Below are 24,252 nucleotides of genomic sequence, written 5' to 3'. Positions count from 1 at the left end.
GGAGTCTGTGACATATTTTACAGATAACAAGGTGTTTGTTCTTCAAAACAGCAACTGCTGTCAAAAATGAACAGAAACTCAAAGATAAAATCTGAAACATTTTCAATCTGTTCTCTACCCTGCCCATATAAAACTAAACCCACTAATCCTGGTTTGGGATTGAGAGATGCCATGCTCATAATAGAGCATGCCAACCAAAATCCACAGTATTAAATCAACAGATGGTTCAGGTGTATAGGCATAAGAGCTTTGGGTATGTTCATCAAATGGCAACAAGCCGACAGGATTATTATGCAATAGGTTACATAAACACTAGGACCAGACCGCAGTCTTGAGTCATTTGTTCTCCTGTGTTCGACACTGTTTAGGGCTTTTGGGATAAGTCACATCTGACACAATAGATGATCCCAACTGACTAAACATTGTTTATTTCTCAAAGCGTTGTGGGCAACGAACCACCAGGTCCTGTTCCATTATTGCATCACAAGGTATTCCCTCTATATTGTTTACCCCACAAACCCACTCCCATCACAAACACAAACACACACACACACACACACACACACACACACACACACACACACACACACACACAGAGGAATACTGTTGAAATACGACAAGTTGTTTATTTGTTTTACCGTGGATGATGGACACTTTGATATCTCTTAGTTGTCAATTTTCCACACTGCCCCTGTTTCTGCGGTATTCCCCCAGTTTGTCTGGTAGCAAGAAAGCATGACAAACAAGTGACATGTCTTTGAGATCTGTCATCTCTCTCTCTCTCTTTTTCTCTCTCTCTCTCTCGCTCTCTCTCTCTCTCTCTCTCTCTCTCTCTCTCTCTCTCTCTCTCTCGCGTTGTCCTAAAGCTTCAGACCGGCATCAGCCTCCTCTCTGACTCCTAAATTCCCCTGTAAATTAGCTGGAGACACCATCCCAGTTCAACTCATGACAAACGACTGTCAGGTGCCCTCCCTGTTCATTTTCCATGGATGCCGTCTGTAATTCTAATATATTTACACAGACAAATTCACAGCCCTCTCAGATATAACTCCCCAGACACAGTAAAGAAACATCATTACTGAGAGGCAGACAAAGAGAGAGAGAGTGTAAAATGATAAAAATCGATTGAATAAAAACAAAAATGTGATGGGCATTATAAATGTTGTTCTAGAAGATCTAAATCTATACATAAAGAAAATGAATCATTTAGGCATTTCATCTCTCATTGGCCTGTCATGGCAACCATTTGTCATGGCTACTCTACATGACAATCCATGTCCTATATGTCCGCAGTGATTTATATCGCAATTTAAACTCCCCTCCCAGGGAACTGCCACATTCATTTGTGTAGTCTAGTATACATAGACCAAGACCACACACTAACCCAGCCCGGCAACCTCCTCTTTATATGAGCCTGACACTGGGAGAAGCAGGTCCATCTTGCTAGAGATGGGGACGAGACCGCCTATGCCGAGTCCAAGACAAGACCAAGACCATGTCAGGGCACCAAGGCCAAAGTTAACTATACAGTAGTAGGCTATAAAAATAATCAAAGTTGTATTTAGCCTATTCACAGCAGTAGACCTGAATCACTGTATGAAACATTACAAAAACATGAAACATGACATATTACATAGAACTGTAAATCATCTGATCATCTAATATTTAGATGTCTAGGCTATTTTTAATATTTATATTTATTTTATATTTGGCCTGTTATGGAATCATGTATTGAACAATTTAAGCACAGCTCAGCTTTAAGAAACTGATGCAACCTAGATGCATGCTTAGCATTTTTTGATCATTAAGACTCCTTTCACAAACTCTTACTCAGCTGTATATCCTCTGATTTTAATATTTACCTATATCTAGGCAATATTTGTAACTAGTGATGTAGTACTCGAGTCCGAGACCGGTCTCGAGACCAATTTCTGCTTTCTCGGTCTCGTCTCGGACTCGTTCCTTCAAAGACTCGGTCTTGACTCGGTCTCGGACCACAGTGGGAGGAGAAAGACTCGTAATTTCAGATCGAGTCCTCGAGACCAACGCATTTTTTATGTTCATATAAAAAAAACACACAACACATAACAACAATAATAATAAAATGCAATGTTGACCAAGCCTAGAAATCTAGACGCGCCCCTAGCGGCAGCAAATACATTTGCTGCTAGGGCTAGTCTAGCAACTCTCCGTTGGCTTGTGAGCTCCAGAAATCGAAACTTAATCAGGCCATTGAAATCGTGTATAGAGTCATTAGGTGGGCTTAACATAATGATTGATGGCAGAGCTTGAATTCCCTGCTACTTGAAAACAAATAAGATGGATGTTGCTGCTGGCTGCACGCGTTAAGCTTTTATTATGTTGGCAAACGTTTGAACTAGCCAACTAGCTCCGCTCGTGGGAAACGCATGGGACTCATAGCGCTGCCGCTGTCCTATTGCGTGCAGAGGGAATTTGAAAGACAACTGATTATCCCGCCCCTCGGACTGAGCACTGCGAACGGTGAGTGCCAAGACCCTACATTTTAATGTGGGTCTGGCTCGCCAGGCTAATGTTGACCGGCATTATTTAAAAATGACATCCCATGGTGCAATGCAAAGATACTGCCGTCAGAGCCGTTTATTTATCTCTATGGCTCTGCTGCCGGTGAGTGTCTGTAGGTCAGCATAGTCCATATTAAGACGTCAAGACTGCTCCTCTAAACAATTCCCAATCTAGCTTAGTCTGTAGGCCTAATGGTTGATTAGTAATTGGGGTGATATTAAATTATGAATATGAAAACTGACATGTTTTTATGGTCTTGGTCTCGACTCGGTCTCGACTCCTAAAGGACTCGGTCTCGACTCAGACTTGCTTCCTCAAAGACTCGGTCTTGACTCGGACTCGACTGTATTTGGAAACCAACAGACTCGGTCTCGACTCGGTCTAGACCCTTCAAAGACTCGGTCTTGACTCGGACTCGGCATAGGCGGTCTCGTCCCCATCACTATTTGTAACATTTATTTTGTATTTGGCCTGTTATGAAATCATGAAGAACGATTTAAACACATTTTGAAACCTAAAGACCAAAGTTGGAGACATGAATGTAGACCTTGCTGCAGATTACATTTTTAATTTAACCGGAATACTCTGGAACGGCTTACTGTACAGGGGACTGCTTTACACCTTTGTGTTCGGTAAGGTCTGCTGTTTATTCTGATATATGGTTTGTCATGTGTTGAACGAAGGGTTCGTGAAGTATTCCACCGAGATGAATGGGTAGGGAGATGGGTGTAGCACCTTATGTAGACGTTATGATTAAATGTAATTATATTATTTACTTTTCTCGCGAACCGTTCACCACAGCAATTAGCGGCTTTAAACATTGTTTAAAAGCTGAGAAAAAGTTATTTCATGTGATGTGATACATGTGCCTGTGTGATGAGTAGGCTTAGCGATTGCGAGTATTTCAACTGAGAAGAATGGGTGAATTTGGACGCACTTTCTGTCTTGCCATGTGCTGTCATTTTCTCCACTGTGTAAGACTGAATTAGTTTGCGCTGTGATGCTAAGATTATTTTGACAGGCTATAGGCTAAATAAAAATCGCTATTAAACGGACGCAAAGCAGAATATTGAAAGAAGGGGGCACCAAGGCCAACAAGGGTCAAAGACATGGCCGCCGTGAAATTTCATTTGGATTTTTTTTTATATGAACATAAAAAAATGCGTTGGTCTCGAGGACTCGGTCTGAAATTACGAGTCCTTCTCCTCCCACTGTGGTCCGAGACCGAGTCAAGACCGAGTCTTTGAAGGAACAAGTCCGAGTCGAGTCCGAGAAAGCAGAAATCGGTCTCGAGACCGGACTCGAGTACTACATCACTGCGTCTTGCGGTGGAATATTGATATCATCTGTATTGCGGTCCTAGCCACCTTTGTGCTTTGTCTTGCGTACTTTCAATTACACATGCAAAAAAAATAATTAATAGATTGAAAAGGGAAAATGCCCCGACTGTTTGCCTCGTAAGCAATTAGATATGGGCCCACGCTGTCAGAGTTATGGTAATGTCGGAGGGGCCGGTGAGTGGCTTTTATTGTGCAGCGCATGAGGCCGATGTGAAAATGAGCACGTTGGGACTTGGGTTTGATTAAATGTCAATGCCTTCAGGAGTGCATGGAAGAGTGAAGTGAAAAGAGGAGAGGGAGGCAGGGAGAGAGAGAGAGAGAAGGAGAGAGAGAGAGAATGTGGGAAAAGGATAGAGAGATAGAGAGAATGGGAGGGAGAGATAGAGAAAGAGGGAGGGAGAGAGAGAAAGGGAGAGGGATACAGAGAGAAAAGGAGAGCAAGACAGCTGGTGGAGGAAGTGAGAAAGAGAGCAGGAGGGAAAGAATGCGAAAGATGAAAATGAAGAGAAAGATGGAAAAAGAGAGAGAAAGAAAGGAGAAAAAGAGCAGGGTTAATGCCAGTTCCTTGGCCCTCCATAGAGGACACTGGGTGAGGCTGAGAATGGCACAGAACCTCCCTCAGGACACCAGTGTCATATTTATGATTTACTCGTAAGCATTAAATGAGGAATGGTTTGCGGCCATCTTTGTCCTTCACTCTCTGCCTTATCTTTTTTTAAAAATCACTGAATTGCCTGTTATGAGACAATTACACAGAGAAGGACATTGGTGTGGTTTGAAATGGTCAAATGAGATGGTGGTGACTGAGTTTGATACTGTCCTTTTACACAGATTCAGTTTCTGTTATCTGCTGCATTGACACATTTATGAGAAACCACCCTTTTCATGACCGTGTCATGAAATTATAAAATGACCTTTATTTTGGCCATTTCCGGTGAAAAAATTTATGGAAGCTATTAAATGGAATTATTAAGGAGCTCCGCTTAAATGATGCATTTTCATGCTTGCATCTAAAAAATTCAGCAGGGTCAGAAATCAGATGGAAAACTTTATGGACATGCAGGCTCTCACTCGCTGAGCCGAGGACGCCTGGCCGCCTGGCTGGCTGGCTGGCTGTGCCCTGGGAGAAAGCTCCGGAATAGAGGAGCCAGTGGCTGGAGCGTTGGGATCCAGATGGCGATATAAAGTTCAGTGTGATAAATTTGGGCTTGTGTTGTCAGGGGTGGAATCCGAAGGCTCTCTCCCTGGGGTGTCAACAGTTCTGCAGCAGTCACCTTCTTATCCCCGCAAAACAGGAAGGAGGTATCAGAATGTGAATGACCCAGTCCACATGAACGCATTCAGGACGGCCAACTAGGCACCGGTGCACTGTTATTCTAAACATAGAGCAGCGAATGTGTCAGTGAGAAATATATGTACTGTATATAACAACCACAAGAGCAAACACCCGAGTCCTGCTTTTTCAGAGTACACCAGAAATACCAAACATAAATACATATAAATATTTGATACCTAGCTGATATGAATGCAGTTTGTGTGAGGAAAATAAAAAAGCCTGGAAAGTAACTGTGTATTATTATTAATTCAGGGTGGGAAAGCTAGTCTACAGATTAATAATTGTTTAAATTAAGACTGGGAGTGGAGAGACAACTTGTGGTTGTGCAACAGAATTTTAAATGTGAATGCTTCAGTCCCTGCCAAGTTGAAATCTAGTAGAGAATTTAAATGGAAATGGTCTCCCAAAATATTGAGCTAATGCAATTATGAACAGCAAAATGTTTTTGGTTGTACATAATTAATCAAAACATTCTCCTTTAGGTTTCAGAAGGAGATTGATATTCTTTAGTCGTTGTTGATGCATGGACAGTATACTCCTTGGTTGGTTCTCTCTCTTGCATTGCAACAGTCAGCTTGTCAGCATCCCTGACATCCCAGAAGTTCACTGTTCCTGATCAGTGAATAAAAGAGACAAACGTTTCTGATGGTCAGGATCTTTGGAATCCAGATTAGTTATAAATCCAGTTATATATATATATATATATATATATATATATATATATATATATATATATATATATATATATATATGTGTGTGTGTGTGTGTGTGTGTGTGTGTGTGTGTGTGAGTGTATATATATATATATATATATACATATATATGTGAGTAAGTAAGTGACCCCAAACGTTTGGTCTGGTCAGTAGTCAAAGCCAATTCAATGTCAATAGTTTCCCTTCTATTGGGCTTTAGGCTATGACTCACTTTAACTATTCCCTACTATTGGGCTTTAGGCTATGACTCACTTTAACTATTCCCTACTATTGGGCTTTAGGCTATGACTCACTTTAACTATTCCCTACTATTGGGCTTTAGGCTATGACTCACTTAAACTCCCACTTTTCCACTCGCGTCCAGTGACAGGTCTCAGTGAATGGCAGAGTTATTGTCCTTAGAGATACAGATAGCAGTACTCTGAGCAATGATATACTGTATACACATCATTTTATTGATAGCACAGTGAAGAGGATGAAAGTGAGTGGAAGAGAGATGGGGAGTGGGGTCGAAAAATGACCTCAGACTTGAACCTGCACTGGCCCACTTGCGCCTGCACTTGCTGCTTGCATCACAGCTCCCCCATTAATAATATAGGCCTATTAAATATCTTACAAACTTTAACCATATTAATCTGAGGTGGCTATCTTAAGCAGTGATTTATATTACTATACATGTAGGACTCTGACAATAGGTTGAAATTAAGCAACACTGACACCTGCTGTTTAGATGGAGAACAGTTCCAGTTCCAGAGTGCAGACTGTTTTACCCTTGTTTTTATCAGTGCAAAATGGGGGTGAGGGAGTAGGGGTCATCATCAGTTTGTAGATGTGTTTACCTCACTTAATCTTTATGCTGCAGTCCTCTCTTCCCTGTGTGTTTCTGACCTGTTGTCTTACCACTGGGACACAGTGAGTTATGTGGGGGGTCACCCAAATTGTCCTTTAGAGGGCAATGTTGTCCTTCAGGCTCTCACTGGGTTTCTCAGACTATCCATCAGCAAGCCACTGATGGCCAACAAAAACTGGTTGACCCCTAGACACTTGTGTGAGAGTGTTACATAGGTTATTGTTATAGATGTGTCTTGTGATAGTGCAAGAACCATTTAGTTGCATTAACCGCAAGAATGTTATCTGGGAGGAGATGGGGTAAATCTGAGGATTAAAAAATAAATCCACCATCCACCTCAAGATTTCATCTGTGAGTTTAAGTAGAGTGAGAGGAAGAGGGAAGCTTACATTCACTCGGCCCAGTGCTGCAGTTTTACTGCCTTTCCAAGATTAATATGACAAGTTTAATATAAAACAGGTGAGACTTGTGTATCTATGAATGGACTCACTCCAGTGCCAGGGACGGTCAGCTCAGGATTTGGCACTGGCCCGTGCGCTCTTGCAAAGCCACTTCATCAAGACAAAGCCACTCTTTTACATCCCCGCGGCCCGCCACAACGGCTCATGTGTGAACGCCGACGGTGAAAAAAAAGTAACGAAACGAAAGCCCTTCGGTAAACAGAGAAAGGTCAGCCATGACGTGGACCGGCAGAGGCAGCCTCTCACGACCGCGGGCCAGTGGAAGGACGCTCGATTTGATCCCAGACTCTTCTGTTTGCGCTCCATGCATGCAAGCCTACTGTAAATCCCTTCTCAAATAACACAGGGCGAGTGCAATGTACTGTACAGAGCCTGTGACATAAGATGTGCTATAGAAAAGTTAATTTTGATGAATTTAAAAATGAAGAAAAAAAGTCTCTTTTTTGCACCAAACTTTAAAGTCTTTTAAAATAACTTTATTTGTTTTGCTGTGGTTTTTTTTTTTATTATTACTATTGATTTTTTGCCTCGACTTTGCCTTGATTGCAAACAAGGCAATCTGCTTCTCCATGATTGTACTCTTAGACTGACTGCAGCTCTTTAAAACTGAAGCCATTTCCTCCCCTTCTGAGTTCCTGAGTGGTGCTCTCGTCCAAATCTCCATATTTTGTGGTACTACAGCCACTCAAAGGTAGAGCCCCATTTTCACTGACTGTCGTTTGTAGTGTTTTTTAATGCTTTTCAGTCCATTTTCAAAAAAATCCAAAACTTTCAGTGATTGCAGGTGCCACAGCTGATGTGTTTGCAGTTTTGTAAATATTGCATTTTGTATTTGCACAGAGTGCCTCATTGTGTAAGCACTGTCAGCCGTATCTATTCCTTCATTCTAGTTTGGAACAATAAAACAGTCATACTGTCCCAGCATTAAAACATAGTGTGAAAAATGTCTCAAAACAATATGTTTGGACTCTCTGGACTCTGTTAGGAAAAGTCATCCACAGACTGCAGTTTTGATTCGTAACAAACTTTAGCAAGTAGTGGAACTACCTGGTCAGTATTGAAAGAGAGAGAGCGAGCAGGTCTTCCCCCCAGGCAGTTCCGTTTGCTTGTTTTAAGAAGCCCTCGTACATATGGTGCACATCTGAATCCCAACCTTGTAACAGTGTCTCTGACGTCCATTGAAGGAATGCTACATTACTTTCAGTACAGTGTAAATGAACAAATGTGTCTGTATGCTTTACGCTTATTGCAAAAGCTTAGGTCAAATAGTTAAATGAATGACGCTTATGAATATGTTTAAACGCCTTTTAACATAATATGATGACGGCAGTCGATTTGTGAGTGTATGTCTGTATATTCTTGCAAAGAGACTGTGTGGACTATGGGGGGAAGCATAGCCGATATTGCCCAAGCCAATTAAAACGGCATATTTATTCAAATTCAGTAAAAAAAAAGACTTGAAACTCCAGATGTTCTTGAGTCTGCTCACGAAACCGTTGATTATGTTTAGGAGTGGAGGGGAATGAGGCTCAGAGCTGCAAATAGTTTTCCTCCAAAGTGCCACAACAGAAATCAATCGCTATGGAAACATAAGTATGAAAAGTAAGGTTCTATAAATATTACATGTAAACTACTCAAAACAAAACACATTTGGAATACACAGATAAAGATGTACTGTATACTATACAGTTTCAGAAACTGGTATTGTGTGGTGTTAAGGGTCTGTGAAAGAAACAATGCTATCACATGCCTTTAAAGTAATTTTGCTTCTGTGTTGTAGGACAGAGGTAAATGTTTCATTTTAAATACTTAGTAAGACCAGAAAGTAGCTGTCAAAGTTTACTTGCATACTGCAAATGTGGACATACTGTAACACATGCACTCACTCATTCTGTCCGTCTGTCTGTCTGTCTGTCTGTTCTAACCCTATCTCTCTCTCTCTCACTCACACACACACACACACACACACACACACACACACACACACACATGCACATAACCATAAACATATGCACACACACACACAAAGAAAACACACATCACACGACACTTGTTCAAATAAACCATAGGCAGTATAGGAAAAAGACAAGCAGGTACTGTTTCAATGGCCAAAAAGAAAGTCAGGTCATAATTAAAGGATATTTTAAATCACTGACTTAACTTAGATTTGTCAGAGGTTTATGTCTAAAGAACATTCAGCGCTAAAATAACCCAAATACTATGACTCATTTGGCAATCCAGGGAAATCTTTAAAAGCTCAAAAAGTGGGCACTGACTGCCTGAGAATATATTCATTCTGTATGTGTGTGTGTGTGTGTGTGTGTGTGTGTGTGTGTGTGTGTGTGTGCGTGTGTGTGCGTATGCGTGCCAGTGCATGAGTGTGTGTGACATATTTTTAGCTCTCCAGAGGGGAGGAAAAAATCCCCACTCCCTGTCAACTCTGTGTTAACATCTTAAGCCAAAGAAAAGTCAAGTGTAAGAAGGGCAGACATTACCACTGGTTACCGGCGCTGACAACTTCTCCACACAGCCTCAGGGGGCTCACAAACGCCCCGGGATGGAGGTAAACACAAATTAGGTAAACAAATAAATAAATAAATAAATAAGCTGACACACAAAAGCACCTCATTGAAAGTGGCGAGTGGTCGGTCAGAGTTAATTTGGCTGGCGAGCGGAGCGGCCGTGTCTTCCTGTCAGCTGTGCCGTGCTGGCCGGCCGGCTGGCTGCGGGCCTCAGGTTTTAGTGCGTCGGGGCCCAGGCAGACTGTCGCCTGCAGAAGTTATTCGCGGGCACGCTGTTATTTTGAACAGCCCACGGGGGTCAGCGTGGAGACCCGCTGTCTGTGGGCTTGTGTTTCACTCGAGCCCATCTGTCCTCACACTGTCTCCACACGGGAAGCAGCTGAGTGCGCAGTGGGACCGGTCCGGGTGTTAACAAGTGTGTGTGTGTGTGTGTGTGAGAGAGAGATAGAGAGTATGCAGCAGATCTGGTCCTGGTCTGTGTGTTTCTGTGTGTGTGTGTGTGAGTGTGTGTACTGTATGTACTCTATGTGTTTTTGTCTGTGTGCATGTGTCCTCAGGCCTCAGACATCATATACAACGTGTGTATGGGTGTAGATGTTTGTGTATGTGTTGTTTGTGTGTGCATTCATAAGCATGTGAATACATTGTATTAATTGTGTTAAATGTGTGTGTGTGTGTGAGAGAGAAGCAGAACTGGTCCTTTGTGTGTGCGTATGTGTGTGCATATGCCCGCAAGTGTGTGCACTCATCAGTATGTGTCTGTCCATGAACATCAAAGCATGCTATTCCCCCTAGTGATAATCCATGAAGGTGGTCTCAAGGTCAGCTTTCAAATTAAAAGAAGGTTAGAAATACTAGTGGGGAAATCTGGATTGTTTTGTATGAAATTATAAAAGAATAAACACTGAGCAAATTCTGCCTCTTCACTCATTTGTTCAAGTTTACACTTTGAACCCAGTGTATAGTATCTCCTCTGATACACTGCGAAGAAGCTCAACCCAGGAGAACTAACAGTTAAAGTGGAATGAGAGACATTTCGAAATCTCAGAAGTAGCCAAGCTTCTCTTAAGTGTGTCCAACTGAAACGTTATTGTTCACTGAGCTGTCGCCATCTGCTCAGTTTGTTGAAATTTCATTAAATCAAAATAAAGGAAAAAATTCTAAAGAAAAAAGAACTGTCAGCTCCGTCTTTGTTGGGGTCTCATTTCAAACTTGATATGAAGTGCGAGGGCTGTTGACGTTTCTCAAACTAAAAGGGACTCTGTCCTCTCTGTGGCAACCCTGTCGCTCACAAGCTGGTGGCACGTCGTGAGCGAGCGAGCGAGAGGCAGAAACGTGAGCACGCGTCGCTCCTTCGGCAGATCTGCGGTGCAGGCGGCAGGCTGCCCCTCGGTGCGCTCAGCCTCCTCAAACCAAAACCAACACACACAATGTCACTCTTTGTCTGGCCTTCTGGGGACGCTGCCAGGCAGCGCTAGTAAGTAGTTTAGCACATGAGTATTAGCGCACACATCTCTATAGTATCCCCATAGCCCAACGAGCCACTTTTCCCCCTTTTCCTGCCACTAAAACTTTTCATGAGCACTTAAATAGATGTAAAAACCCGTTGTTGTTTTTTCACCACCTGTTTTGACTTTGCTGTGTAATTGACTTCATAGCCTAAATATAGCAAGGCAGCACACCCCAATCAGTAGCGGGGACACATTTATCAAGTTGTAAATCCATGTCATTCTGTGTTAGCAACACTTTACATTACAAGTGTCAGCTACACGAGCCAAAAGCCACAATATAGTGGCCTTCAGCAGCTGCTACCTATGTCGTAACTCTGTCAGACGTGAATAAGCTGGCGACCAATTATGCAGGAGTGGATCCGGCAGAGTGCAAACGTGAGCTCGGTGAGAAGTGATTATTCTAACCCCCTCCCCCCAACACCACCACCACACTCACACACTCCACTCCTCCGTGGGTCTTGAGGGGAGGCAAGAATGGGGGGTACATACAGTCTGTGGTCAGAGATTTGTGCGGGCGGGGGTGTACGGTGGGTTTTAAGAAAACAGCAGGAGATGGAGACACCCAGCAGAGAGAGGCCTCCTCCCCTGCAGACAGTGAGCAGGCCCCTTGTCTGGACTCTATCATCGTTGAAGAGTCGCAACTTCACTGCTAACTGGCCTCACACACCTCTGATAAAAGCTAGACCAACTTTTTCCTTCAGACAGAAACAAAACACAATGTGCAAGCTAGCCTACTCTAAAGTTTGTCTCCAAAGGAATGATGGTGAGGATGAAGGTATTTGTGTGGAAGTAATCAACTCTTCATCTTTAATCTTTATAGTTGTTCTAAGCTGAGCATGTCTGTGTGGCAGAATAACTTTTTTTGTGCTAACAGTTATCTGTGTTGAAAAGGTTCTAAATAGATAGAACCATTAGCCATTTAAACAATTAATTGAGAACCATTTATTTTTTTTTCTCCAAGAGTGCACTCCAATCAGTCCACTTGAATCTTCTATGCTTTACTGAGGTTTGTTTAAAGAATGGAGTTAGAATGAACCCTAAAATCCAGAGGTAATCATATTTCAACTTCAACATTATAATTGCTGTAGCATGTGTGAGGAATGAGACGTGTTAGCATTTTTGCTAGCTTCATTCCAGAACCCTTGGGGGAAATATGGCCCTGGCTACCCTGAGGGTGAGAGGCCATAAACACCAGATTAACTTTTCTTTTTCATTCCAGGATTCCAATTCCATGAGCATTGTTCTACTTACCGCATATTACATTCTGGAATATTTTTTTTAACATCCTGTGTATCGTGTATTGATCTTGTGACATAATATTTTGCGCAGCTAGAGGCTGAATCTGAACTTTTTTGTTTTTGGTGCAGACCCATTTCATGAGCGGGGTTCGTTCCTTTTTAAAAACCTCAGTAATCAAATCTGAGGGCTTGGTTTGTGAAAATTGCCTTATTTCACTTCCCAAACAATGGTCTGGCATCATGAAAGGAAACGTGAGCATTGAACATGGACAACCAAATCTATCTCCAAAGTACAGATTTGCACAATAGACCTTTACTGAGGGGTGAACAACTTGCTTATAATACACATACAAGAAATTTGAATGCATTCAGTTTCTGCTTCTTGCAGATATTTAACCCCCCATAATAACATAAAGCCATGAGACATACAGTAATGATATCTGGGTCTAACACAAAAGCTGGAAAATACAGAGCCAAGGGTGTGTGAGAATTTTTTTTTTTTACTATAAAGAGTTTTACTAAAATAGGCACTCATTCTAGTAAATCGTGCACACATTTTACTAAAACATGTACTCATTTTATTCATTTTTTTTTTAATTTTACTAAATCGTGTACTTGTTTTGGTTTATATGCACTGGAACTAAGCCAGGCTGCGCATATACAAAGTTCCTCTTGATCATTGAGTCATTGTTAAAACACAAACAATACCTCTTTCCAAACGTAGTAGGCTAAGCGACACACTCAGAACTGAACAAATGGCTTGACACAGTGTAGAGCAGCCTTTCAGGATGACCACATAGGGGCCATCTCCGAAGTGGCCGCGACAATAAAAAATCACTTCTATAAAAATCACATTGTTGTTTGTCGTTTGTTTTTTGACCTACTGATAAGATACTAATATACTTTGAAGGGGACATGCTATTATTAGCTTGTCGTCTTCCACTCACGCCTCGTTTACATCTCGCACCATTGCAGAAGTTTTTTGGGGCCGTACTGAAGTACCTATCCCAAGGCAGGGACTTGATTCACGTAAAACTAAGTTCCAGTTCCTGCAATGGAAACAGCCCTATTTTAAAACATACCTTAAGGGTTTATGAAGGACCACTGCAACTCCACTGTTTACAAAAACAACAGAAACTTGTACTCATTTATTAATTACAAAATCAAACACTATAACAAAGCATACGTCAATAACACATGTAAAACACACATGAATACATTAGATGCACTGTTATAAATATAACATTTACACTTCCAAATACACATAGCTGTGGAACAGAAACAGCTGTGATGAGACCATGGGTATTCATTGGGTCTTTAAAGGACAAGAAGGAGTTTAACGGACACTACACTGTACATGTTACTCCTGACCAGCAGGAGTGTGGACTAGCCACCACCTCTCTTCCCATAATGCATTTCCACCAGGTCAGTGGCTGTGACAGCCATTGTGAAATAACACACCTGTATATACAGGGCATCTGCACGTGTGCAGACTATGCCACCCCAACAAATTCCACTGCAAACAGGTCCCTGGCATGCAGAGAGAGGTGTTGACAAATCTGGTGCAGAGCTCAAGACGGAGCTGCAGTGTGCATGACATCCACAGAGACGTTTGGCCAAGACATTAAACTCCCAAGTGCTGCAGGCATAAGGCCCATACTGTTCCCACTTTTGTAACAACACACATAACATGACATTACATTTAACTTTTGCTTAGGAATAACTTGATGTAATTTGTTACTTACTTAAATTTGTTACTTACTTAAAGACTCATACAAACACATACAAACACGCACACACACACACACACACACACATCTACAAACCACATGGACACAAGCACCCACATACCATACATGTAGCAGCACCCCTGTAAATACACTTTGTGATACAAAAATAAAAAAAAATAGCTGAATTGCAATTCATTCTCCACATATTTATCATATTTCTAAGACACAGGGACAATGGACACAACAGCTCATCCATAAAACAGAGACAACAAAATGTGCCAGAGTGTGAACCATAAATTACAGAAGATTATAGACTTACAGTTAAGTGCTAACACATAAAAATGCAACATCTTCCAGGCACAATGGGTGATCTGACAACAGGATTATATGACTATGAGATCTGGCTAACCAAAAAAAAAAAAAACACAATTCACACATTCTACTCTTGGAACAGCACCAGACGAGAAAAAAAAACTTTAAGGAATCTCTTCTTTGAAAGTGGATACTAAACAAGTAACCATGAGAGACCCTTTCCCAGAATGCATTTAGAGAGACCCCTTCCAAGAATGTATTTAGATTTTGTTTCTTTGTTTGTTTGTGTCAAGTGTTCTTTGCTTAGTCATCATCATCAAAGCTTGACCTTAAGCCTTTTGGAAAAAACAGCCAGTTTTGGGTTCCGCGGAGGCACGACTACAGCTTCACCAAACTGTTCACCCAGCGGGTGGCCACTGAGTCTGCACGCGCTCAGATGACGGCAAATACCCGGAATGCCTTGGCTCCAGGGGGGTTCTGCAAACTAAAGGAAGAAAAAGATAGAAAAAGGAGAAGAAGATCCATGAAATACATTGCAGAGGAAGGACACTACAATAGCATAACACTTTTAGCTGTAGTATGTGACCACAGTCATGTTACACTAGGAGCCAGTGCACATAGTTTAAATTCACTCATGAAAGCAAATGATTATTGCAAACCCTAACACCTGCTGTGTGGACTCATTATTGCAGCCTGTGTGAACCAGAGAGCTGAGCGTGACATTTGCTGTGTAGGCAGAATAGTGTGTGTATGATCAGTGGTGCTGCATGTGCAGACACACACACACACACACACACACACACAGACACACACAGACACACAGACACACAACTCCATTTCCCGCTTCAGCACTCACACACATACACGCGCACGCACACAAAAATATGCACTCATGCTCAACCCCACCACACACGTATATATATATACACACACACACACACATACAAACACACACAACAGCACTGCCAATAAGGCTTTGCTGTCGCAGTTTGGCCCAGTGTTGTGAGGTAATCAGCTGTGGTTTGATGAGATTACGGGGAGACAGGCAGCTCCTTTCCCTGCCCTCCACGCTAACTCACAGAGCCAAAGCACCTAAGACACACACACACACACGTGCTGGACATCAGATCTTACCACCTAAACTCCACCAACGTCACCTCCACTGTGTGTGTGTGTGTGTGTGTGTGTGTGTGTGTGTGTGTGTGTGTGTGTGTGTGTGTGCGTGTGTCTGTGTGTAAGATACCTCTTTAAATACCTTGGCCAGGGATGACAGATTACAGGGATTGCAATACTGTTAGATTAATTTGCAATGCCTCTTACAAAATAAAGCAGGAAGCAGGAAGAACAGAAAGAGAGATATTTGAACACCTGTGGCTAACTACTAGACCAGAGCATATGCATTAAAAAACTGTGCTGTAGCCCATATAGATTGGGCCTCAAAAGCTCTACTTCGGTGTATTATATACGTATTTTGAGAGTGCAATGCACCAGCTGTTGTGTTATACAGTGTAAAAAAACAATGACAGACATCTGCATGACATGGTTATGCTAATCTTGTAATAGAGCTTTTGAGAGAGTACACTTCTTATTAGGGCAGGTAAATCACCTGGTTAGGTACATCACAGATTAACAGGTGAAGCCTTATATGATATCACTAACCTACCTAGTGACATTACACTGTTAAAGACATCAGACAGCAGAGGACATTGAAGGATCATGTCTGTTTGATTGCTCCTTGATGGTGTGGACTGAGGTAAATGTGGCATTGCACAGCATATACTTTTTTGGGGTAATGGAGCACTGTTTACCTTTCTGAGAAGATGCCATTCTGGTAAGAGGCGATGTACTGTCTCCTCTTGTCCACAGACATCACATCAATGTATCCTCCAGATGCGTTCTTTATCACACCAGCATGGACCGCAGCTCTACAGATGCTGGATTTCTAAAAAAAATTTGAAAAAAGGAAAAAACATGACAGGTCAAGACGTCATGAAATGATAAATTATGCATTTTTCTTTGTGCTAGTTGTATGACTCTATCGTAATGCTTACGTCTGAATAGATTCCGGTCCCAATGACTCGTGATATCTGAGGGTTTTCTTGCATGCAGTTCCGTGGGCAATAAATCCTACAAGACATCCAAAATGGTCTTCTTAATTGAAATCATTACACAGACTGTGTGCTCATTAAAATGAAACATTATACAATAACACCATTATGTATTATTATACAAACATTTTAAGCACAAAGCAAGTTTATAGCATATTCAATACGCAGAGTCGATTCAGTATGCATTACAAAGGGACATTCCAAGGAGAGAACATGCTCCAATGGAGTCAAAGTGCTCTCCAGTAGACTGGACGTAGCACATGAAGATTTCCAGTGACATGACTGGGTACTGTGGGGCAGGAGGATGATGATGAATATGTCACTGAATGAGTGCGGTCCCACCTGGGGCAGTGTGTGTGTGTGTGTGTGTGTGTGTGTGTGTGTGTGTGTGTGTGTGTGTGTGTGTGTGTGTGTGTGTGTGCGTGTGTGTGTGTGTGGGGGGTCCCACCTGGGGCAGTGTTTGGCAGGCCTCTGGTAGGGACACAGCTGGGCCACCGTCGTCTCACATGTGACAACTTTTACTGCAAAACAGGGAACAAGTATGAGTGTGTATCTATGTGTGTGAGAGAGAGATAGACATGGACAGAGAGTGTGTATCTGTGTGTGTGTGTGGGAGAGAGAGAGAGACAGACATAGAGAGACACAGAGAGAGAGAGAGAGTGTATCTGTGTGTGTGTGGGAGAGAGAGAGAGACAGACAGAGAGAGAGAATGTGTATGTGTGTGTGTGTGTGTGTGTGTGTGTGTGTGTGTGTGTGTGTGTGTGTGTGTGTGTGGCTGATTTGGCAACAAGGTGGCCAAGACAGTTATTATTAGAGCCCCATGGCGCTACACACCTGTCACTTTTGACACTGTGAACGCGTTGGCACTCTGGTACTTCCTGTGAATGACACATCCTGTTAGTAAAGCCTGCCATCACCAAGGCTCTGGCTGCTATTGCAGTTTGCTAACTGGCAGTGGCCAACACAATGCTCATTTACCCCAGAGACTGCACTCCATTTTTTAAGGATTTGATGAAAAACTCCTGCCTCCCTTGTCTGGACACGTCCATCCAGCCTCCGTCATTGTCAATTACTCCGTAATGCAGACCAGCCCGGCAAATACTGGATTGCTATAAAACAAAACAAAAATCCCCTCAATATTAAAGTGTATTGAATATTATAAGTATTCAGGTTGAGACTGCTGCTAAGGTCCTCACCATTTCGTAATAAACAGTGCCAACGACTTTTCCTGTCGAATCTAGACACCCAGCTGGACACTCATACCTGCATTGACACCACAGAAAAAGTTCACAGAAAAAGCATAATGTTGAGAAATTTGATCTTTCAAGTTTCTTTGACACCCCCCCCCCTTTTTATTTCACTCTAAGATGCTTTACCTGTTACAAGGAGTTCCCTTGCACTGATCACGAAGCTTGGTGTCGCAGTTCACAAGCTGGGCTGAAAAGACACAAAGCAGAGATCAGAGGTACTTGAGTTGCCTAAGCTCCAGCATGACGTCTTTACAGCATCCTCCCCTCCCTCCATCCCTCCCCTTTCCCTCTCTCCTCTGTGGAGGCTGGGTGCAGTGCACGGCAGCACTGTGGGCTTGGGATGCCATGAGAGGGGAGTGTGGGGAGGACTTCCTGCTCGGCGGCCCTGGGGCTCTCCGAGGCTGGTCAGCAGCAGCGGCAGCAGAGGGGTCTCAGCTTTCACATGGGGCCTCCTCCGCCTCCACACTGGAGAGGAAGCAATTTAAGACCCACTGGCTTTCAGCTCGCCCAAAGAAAACACACACACACACATGTATGCATGTATGCACACACACACACACACATGAATGCTCACACACACACACACTTACTTACACTTTTACACACATTCTCACACAAACGCACACATTCACGCACATGACAGATCTACCAAAAATCTCTCAGCCTAAAAAAGGTGACTTTCAATATCTTGTGTAGTAAGAATATAAAAAAAAGAAAGATTGGAGGGAGCAGGTAAAACATTTCAGCTTGCGCAAAAACCCGACTCAGCATTTCAACTGGTTACACCGCACCCTTCCATTTCTCTACTGATAAAAACTGTCTCAGTCTTAGCACTTACTGCCGCCACTGCTAGCATTCCTAAAAGCAATATATAGGTCATCCCTTTTTCAGACACCAGTTTGTGAAGTGTTCCTGTATTGTGTTTCCGGTGTGTCCATGTGTGTGTCCATGTGTTTCTGGTTATGTGCCACCATGCACTGGCCACTTTGAGCCTGAAACGTTAGAGCAGGGGCCAGCAGAGTGGAGGAGGCTGGCTACGGCTGGCTGTGGCACTTACACATCTGCTGGGTGCTGACCACCTCGTTCCTGTCCAGCTCCACGGTGGGGGTTCTGGTGGGCAGGGGCTGCTGGCGGGGCTGGGGTTGAGGCTCAGGCTGGGGCTGTTGGGGCTGGGGTTGGGGCTCGGGTTCGATGGAGTTGTTTTCCTCTCGGTCCTCAGAGGGAACCCGCCTGGACGTGCCGTCGTCTGTAAAGCAGCCAGTGGACATTGATTTTATGCAAACAACACACATACACACACATTTGACATTTGACTTACAGCAATTTCCTGTGTATAAAACGCATTGTGTACAAACAGCATGACAGTGTTTTATGCAAATAATAATTTTCCAAAAGTGTATTCACCGCACCCATGTAATAAACTGCAGCTTATTAAACATTACTTTATTGGGCCACAAAGCTCACTCATGCAAAAGTCCTTATGCCACTGATGCCACTATATTTTTCATAATACACTAAAGATAGCCAAAGTCACTCATAGAGTGAATAAAATCAATGGAAACTAACGGTTTTGTGTGAAATTAAACACGGCATGCGGCTGTGGTATGCATAGAAACAAAGACAATCAGAAAAAAAAAATGTGTAGCCCACTCCTGTGTATTAACCTTATAGCTGAAGAAATGTTGCAAAATGAATGTATAAGCCTGTTACAGTTACAGTCATAAGCAAAAAATAACATTTTCATAATCCTGTTTTGGCCTCTGTCATTATATTGTACAGTATTCACTGACACCATGATCTTGTTAATGTGATCTGTGGCAGAGGAACACAGAGGTTCCTTCAGTTAATGGGTGACGGTGCTCAGTCCTGGTGCTTCTGGTAGTACCTTTATAGCACAGGTTGTCCCTGCAGCCTCCTCCGTAGCTGGGCGGGCATGCTGAGCATGGGGTGCCGTGTTTATACGGAGAATGGCCCCACCAGTTCCCCCTACACGGGATCAGTAAACACACACACACACAGGCACACACATACACAACAACCAATCAGTTTCAACTGTAACACACCAAACAATTTTGTAATTTCATCTTTTTCCATTTTAATATGCATGGGGGAACCTATGGAATAAATGGCACATGGCTGAGGTGGAGGAGAAACGAGTTGCTTACTTAGGCGAGTAATTGCAGACCAAATAAACAGCCTTGGACCAGATCTGGCCCCAGACATTCATGTCGTAACACAAATTGATAGCACAGCCGATCCGGTTACTGGTGGCCCAGACGAGCTGAAAGTACACACACACACACACCAAGAGACAAGGGCTATGAGCAAACACCACCTGAGAGAAATCCTACACACCTGCATACCTTCTCTGGCAAGAGTTGAAATAAAATAAACGCTTGCTCCACCATGGTTCATTTTTCCATGCAGTAATCTACTTTTAATTGCTAATCTTGCAGCCAGAAATGCAATCATGGAAATGTTACCACAGGAGTGTTAAAGCTGTGTGTACGTGTATGGGAGTGTAATTTGTACAAACTGGTCCTGCACTCCTGGGTATTACTATGAGCAAAATATATAAATGTATATCATAGTGGCATGTTAGCCTGGGTTTTCCCATGCTGCCTTGCGCGTGATTTTATTTCTAGGCAGCCTGGATTCCATGGACTTCGTTTTCAACTCAACGAAGGAACCAATCACAGAACGGGGGGGGGAGGCAGCAAGACGATGACGGCACACCGAAGCGGTTATGAGCTACGTACAGATGCATTTGATAGACATTTGTAGCGCCCAATAAACGGCTTTGGGCATTTGTAAAGCACATTTCAAATACGAGGAAATTAACGTGTAGTTCCCAGACCCCATCTCAATGAGATGAGGTCTGACGTTAGCCAGGCTAGTGACATGTATGCAATACGTAAGGGATAATGTATAGAACGCCGGTCATAATGGGGAAAATAAGTCCCGACAGGGCGAACCGGACCCCAACGCGCCAGCGGAGGGGTCTTGTTGTTCGCCCTGAAGGGACTTATTTTCCCATAATGACCGGCGTTCTATACATTATCCCGCTTATTATACGGCTACTTGCCAAAACGAAAAAATAAACTCCACGATATGTCTCTTTACACTTAATTGTTAAATCAGCAGCACAAAACCCGTTGCCATTGACAGTGGTAATTATATGTTTGCAGCGGTAATTACATGAATTTATTTTACCGTAGAACGTTGGGAAATCCCATTCAAGTCAATGGAGCGTTCTACTAGCATTGTGAAGAGCCGTATAATAATAAACAATATTCCCATGTTTGTTGTGTACTTTCCTGCTGGGTAGATTTTGTGCTTACCTACAGTATGTGGTGTGTTAATATGTTTAATATTCCAGCAGTGTTGATCTTGTGTACACCTGAGTGTAAAGTGTTGTTACTCCCAGGATCTTGTGTGTACTTTAGTGTAGTGTGCATTATTACTCGAGCAGTACAGGTGTGTATGATGACTGTGCGTGTACCTGTGTGTAGCGTGTATGAGTGTTACCTAAGCGGTGTCGACCATTTGCATGAGTGTTACTCAAAGCATGATGACTGTGCGTGTACCTGTGTGTAGTGTGTGCAGACCGGTCCAGAACACCTGAAGGGGCAGTATGGGTTACACTCCTGAGGGTATGGGAAGGAGTAGTCCCTGACCTCATCATACCACGCCTGCACATGGGACGTTGGAGGACGGTATCTGAGAAAGGACATATGAATGAATGAATGAATGAATGAATGGGTCAATCAATCAATCATTTGTTAATTCATTCATTTAGTGTAGTACACAATCAATCAGTCAATTGTTATTTACTATATGTGGACGTTAGTAATGTCATTGCAGTTGATCCATTCATGCTTGTATGCAGTACTCATTTCTTGATGAGCTGTGCTTGTTTTGCTTAGTAGATGCTTCACAGTTAGAGTTACAGTTTTTCTTGATCGCTTTAATGCTTGTGTCAACTTTGACATCACGTTTTCAAAATAATTAACTCTCAGGTCTAAAAAAAAGCACCAAAATGACACATTTTGCTTGCAAAAGGCTCTTACTCTCTCAAAACATTTAGCATGCAGAGAAAACAAAACATGCAGCAAAAGCAAATTTTCAACACATCTTGTAGTCAAATCACTGTGTGATTTCAATCAATCATTACACACTGGACAACAACATTTGTTGCCATCATTTTTGCTATGTCTGTGACCTTTGTAGCCTTAATTTTTGCTATGTCTGTGACATTTCTTTCTAATATTTATTTTCTGGTATCAGAAAAACTGTAAAAAGACTAAATGTATTGAACAAAAAAATTACCACATAGACAATTAGCACCTAGACAAGACAAATTTCATTGAACTACAACTATACTGTAGATCTAAAGTAAACACATTTTGTACTGTTTTCTTCACCAAATAAGCAGTACAGTACTTTCTCTAAATGTGCCTTAGATCCATACTTGTAAAAAGCAACACGGAACAGACATGGTATCTCTTATGCTGTTCATTGACTTCAGTTCAGCATTCAACACTATCATGCCCTCTAAACTGATCACCAAACCCAGTGAACTGGGCATCAATACCTCCCTCTGTAACTGGATCCTGGACTTCTTAACCAACAGACCTCAGTCTGTTATAGGTTAGATAACCACACCTCGTTAACCATCACCCTGAATACCAGCGTACCACAGGGATGTGTGCTGAGTCCTCTCCTTCACCTACGACTGCACACTTGTACATGGCTCTAACACCGTTGTCAAGTTTGCAGACGACACTACGGTGATTGGTCCCATCAGCAACAACGATGAAACGGCCTACAGGGAGGAGGTCCAGCACCAACATCGTGGTGCACTGACAACAACCTGGCTCTCAACACCAAGAAGACCAAAGAGCTCATTGTGGAATCTAAAGCTAGCACACACACCCCCATTTCTCATCAACAGGACTGAGGTGGAGTGTGTCACGTTTCTGGGTATCCACATCTCTGAGTATCTCTTTTGGACCCTCAACACCTCTTCCCTGATCAAAAAGGCTCACTAGCGTCTCTTCTTCCTGAGGAGACTAAAGAAGGTCCACCTGTCTCCTCAGATCCTGGTGAACTTCTACTGCTGCACCATCGAGAGCATCTTCGCCAACTGTGTCACAGTCTGATATGGCAACTGCTCTGCCTCTGACCAGAAAGAACTGCAGAGGGTGGTGAAAACTGCCCAACGCATCACCGGTTCCTCAATCCCCCCCCATCGAGGCCATCCTGTTCTCACTCCAACCACAGACTGTTCACCCCACTCCCCTCCGGGAGGTGTTACAGGTCTCTCCGCACCCGAACCAGCAGGTTCAGAGAAAGCTTCTTCCCTGCGGCTGTCACCTAATGTTACTGCTACTACATTGCACATATCTGTACATGTTGTTGATACATTGCTCATACTACATAACCATATTTATTCTGCTTATAAGATAACTGCTAATACACTGCACATATTTATATTTAATTGATATCACTGTCTACACTGAACTATATTTCTTGTCCTGTCTATGCACCACCTATCTATACTTTGTATATCACATTGCAATGTTCTGCTTTTTTGCACTTCTGGTTAAAAGCAAACTGCATTTCGTTGCCTTTGTACTGGTACTCTGCACAATGACAATAAAGTTGAATCTAATCTAATCTAATCTAATCTTATGGATAATGAATGATTGCTGATTGAAGAATTGTACAAAGGAGTTTTCACACAGGTGAAAGATTCAGAGAGATTCAGACTTATGCAAGGTCTCTACCACCTGCGAATATTTGTTTTCCTATTGTTTAGCACAGGGAAACAAATAGATTTTGGGGTCTTTGAATGACATCTGTTTAAACTGTTTTGCAAAAGGGTGTGAGAAATGTGTGAACCCAATGAAAATGTGTGAGCACATTTGCAAGAGATGACTTCTGCTGTGCAAAGAAGGTATTAATTAAGATTAAGTGGATCTCTAAGTATGTCAAAGCAATCGAGAAAAACTGTATTGCAGAGCATCACCCATGTGATAGTGCATCACATCATGGGTGCAAACAGTACTGGACACTAAGGCAGGGATCACACTGACCAGCAGCAAGCAGTAAGTTTCCTATTGTTCTCTACGGTTCGGCAGCATAACGGTGGCAGCGCTAGTGTAACGCTAGCATTAAACTTGGTTCAACTTTCAAAGCGCAACGCAAGCGTATTCAATTGTGAGTTTAGGCAAACCATTTGAGTTACTTAGGAACGAGATAGAACTTATTATAGTCTGAGTGTTGCGTTACGCTTGCCGCTGGCCAGTGTGATCCCCACCTAATTAATTTTTAT

At 42.6% G+C, this 24,252-nt stretch overlaps 1 protein-coding gene across 2 annotated transcripts in view; it reads right to left on the bottom strand.

Annotated features, from left to right (window-relative positions):
* Positions 1 to 13,633: 13,633 nt before the first annotated feature.
* Positions 13,634 to 24,252, bottom strand: part of crispld1a (cysteine-rich secretory protein LCCL domain containing 1a) — an 18,157-nt gene continuing 7,538 nt past the window's right edge. For both annotated transcript variants that reach the window (XM_042068466.1, XM_042068467.1), the window contains exons 4-15: positions 21,503 to 21,635; positions 20,081 to 20,196; positions 19,801 to 19,901; positions 18,973 to 19,161; positions 18,042 to 18,102; positions 17,862 to 17,928; positions 17,644 to 17,774; positions 17,500 to 17,543; positions 17,114 to 17,186; positions 16,609 to 16,684; positions 16,366 to 16,499; positions 13,634 to 15,041 (exon numbers count right to left, since the gene is read on the bottom strand). In XM_042068466.1, coding sequence (XP_041924400.1) covers positions 14,990 to 15,041; positions 16,366 to 16,499; positions 16,609 to 16,684; positions 17,114 to 17,186; positions 17,500 to 17,543; positions 17,644 to 17,774; positions 17,862 to 17,928; positions 18,042 to 18,102; positions 18,973 to 19,161; positions 19,801 to 19,901; positions 20,081 to 20,196; positions 21,503 to 21,635 — 1,177 coding nt within the window. In that variant the 3' untranslated portion in view covers positions 13,634 to 14,989. The remainder of the gene's footprint in view (positions 15,042 to 16,365; positions 16,500 to 16,608; positions 16,685 to 17,113; positions 17,187 to 17,499; positions 17,544 to 17,643; positions 17,775 to 17,861; positions 17,929 to 18,041; positions 18,103 to 18,972; positions 19,162 to 19,800; positions 19,902 to 20,080; positions 20,197 to 21,502; positions 21,636 to 24,252) is intronic.

This window comes from Alosa sapidissima, chromosome 17, assembly GCF_018492685.1.
Source record: "Alosa sapidissima isolate fAloSap1 chromosome 17, fAloSap1.pri, whole genome shotgun sequence".
Classification (NCBI taxonomy): Eukaryota; Metazoa; Chordata; class Actinopteri; order Clupeiformes; family Clupeidae; genus Alosa; species Alosa sapidissima.
Note: the sequence above shows the minus strand (reverse complement) of the source record. Positions and strands in the feature narration are given on the sequence as shown.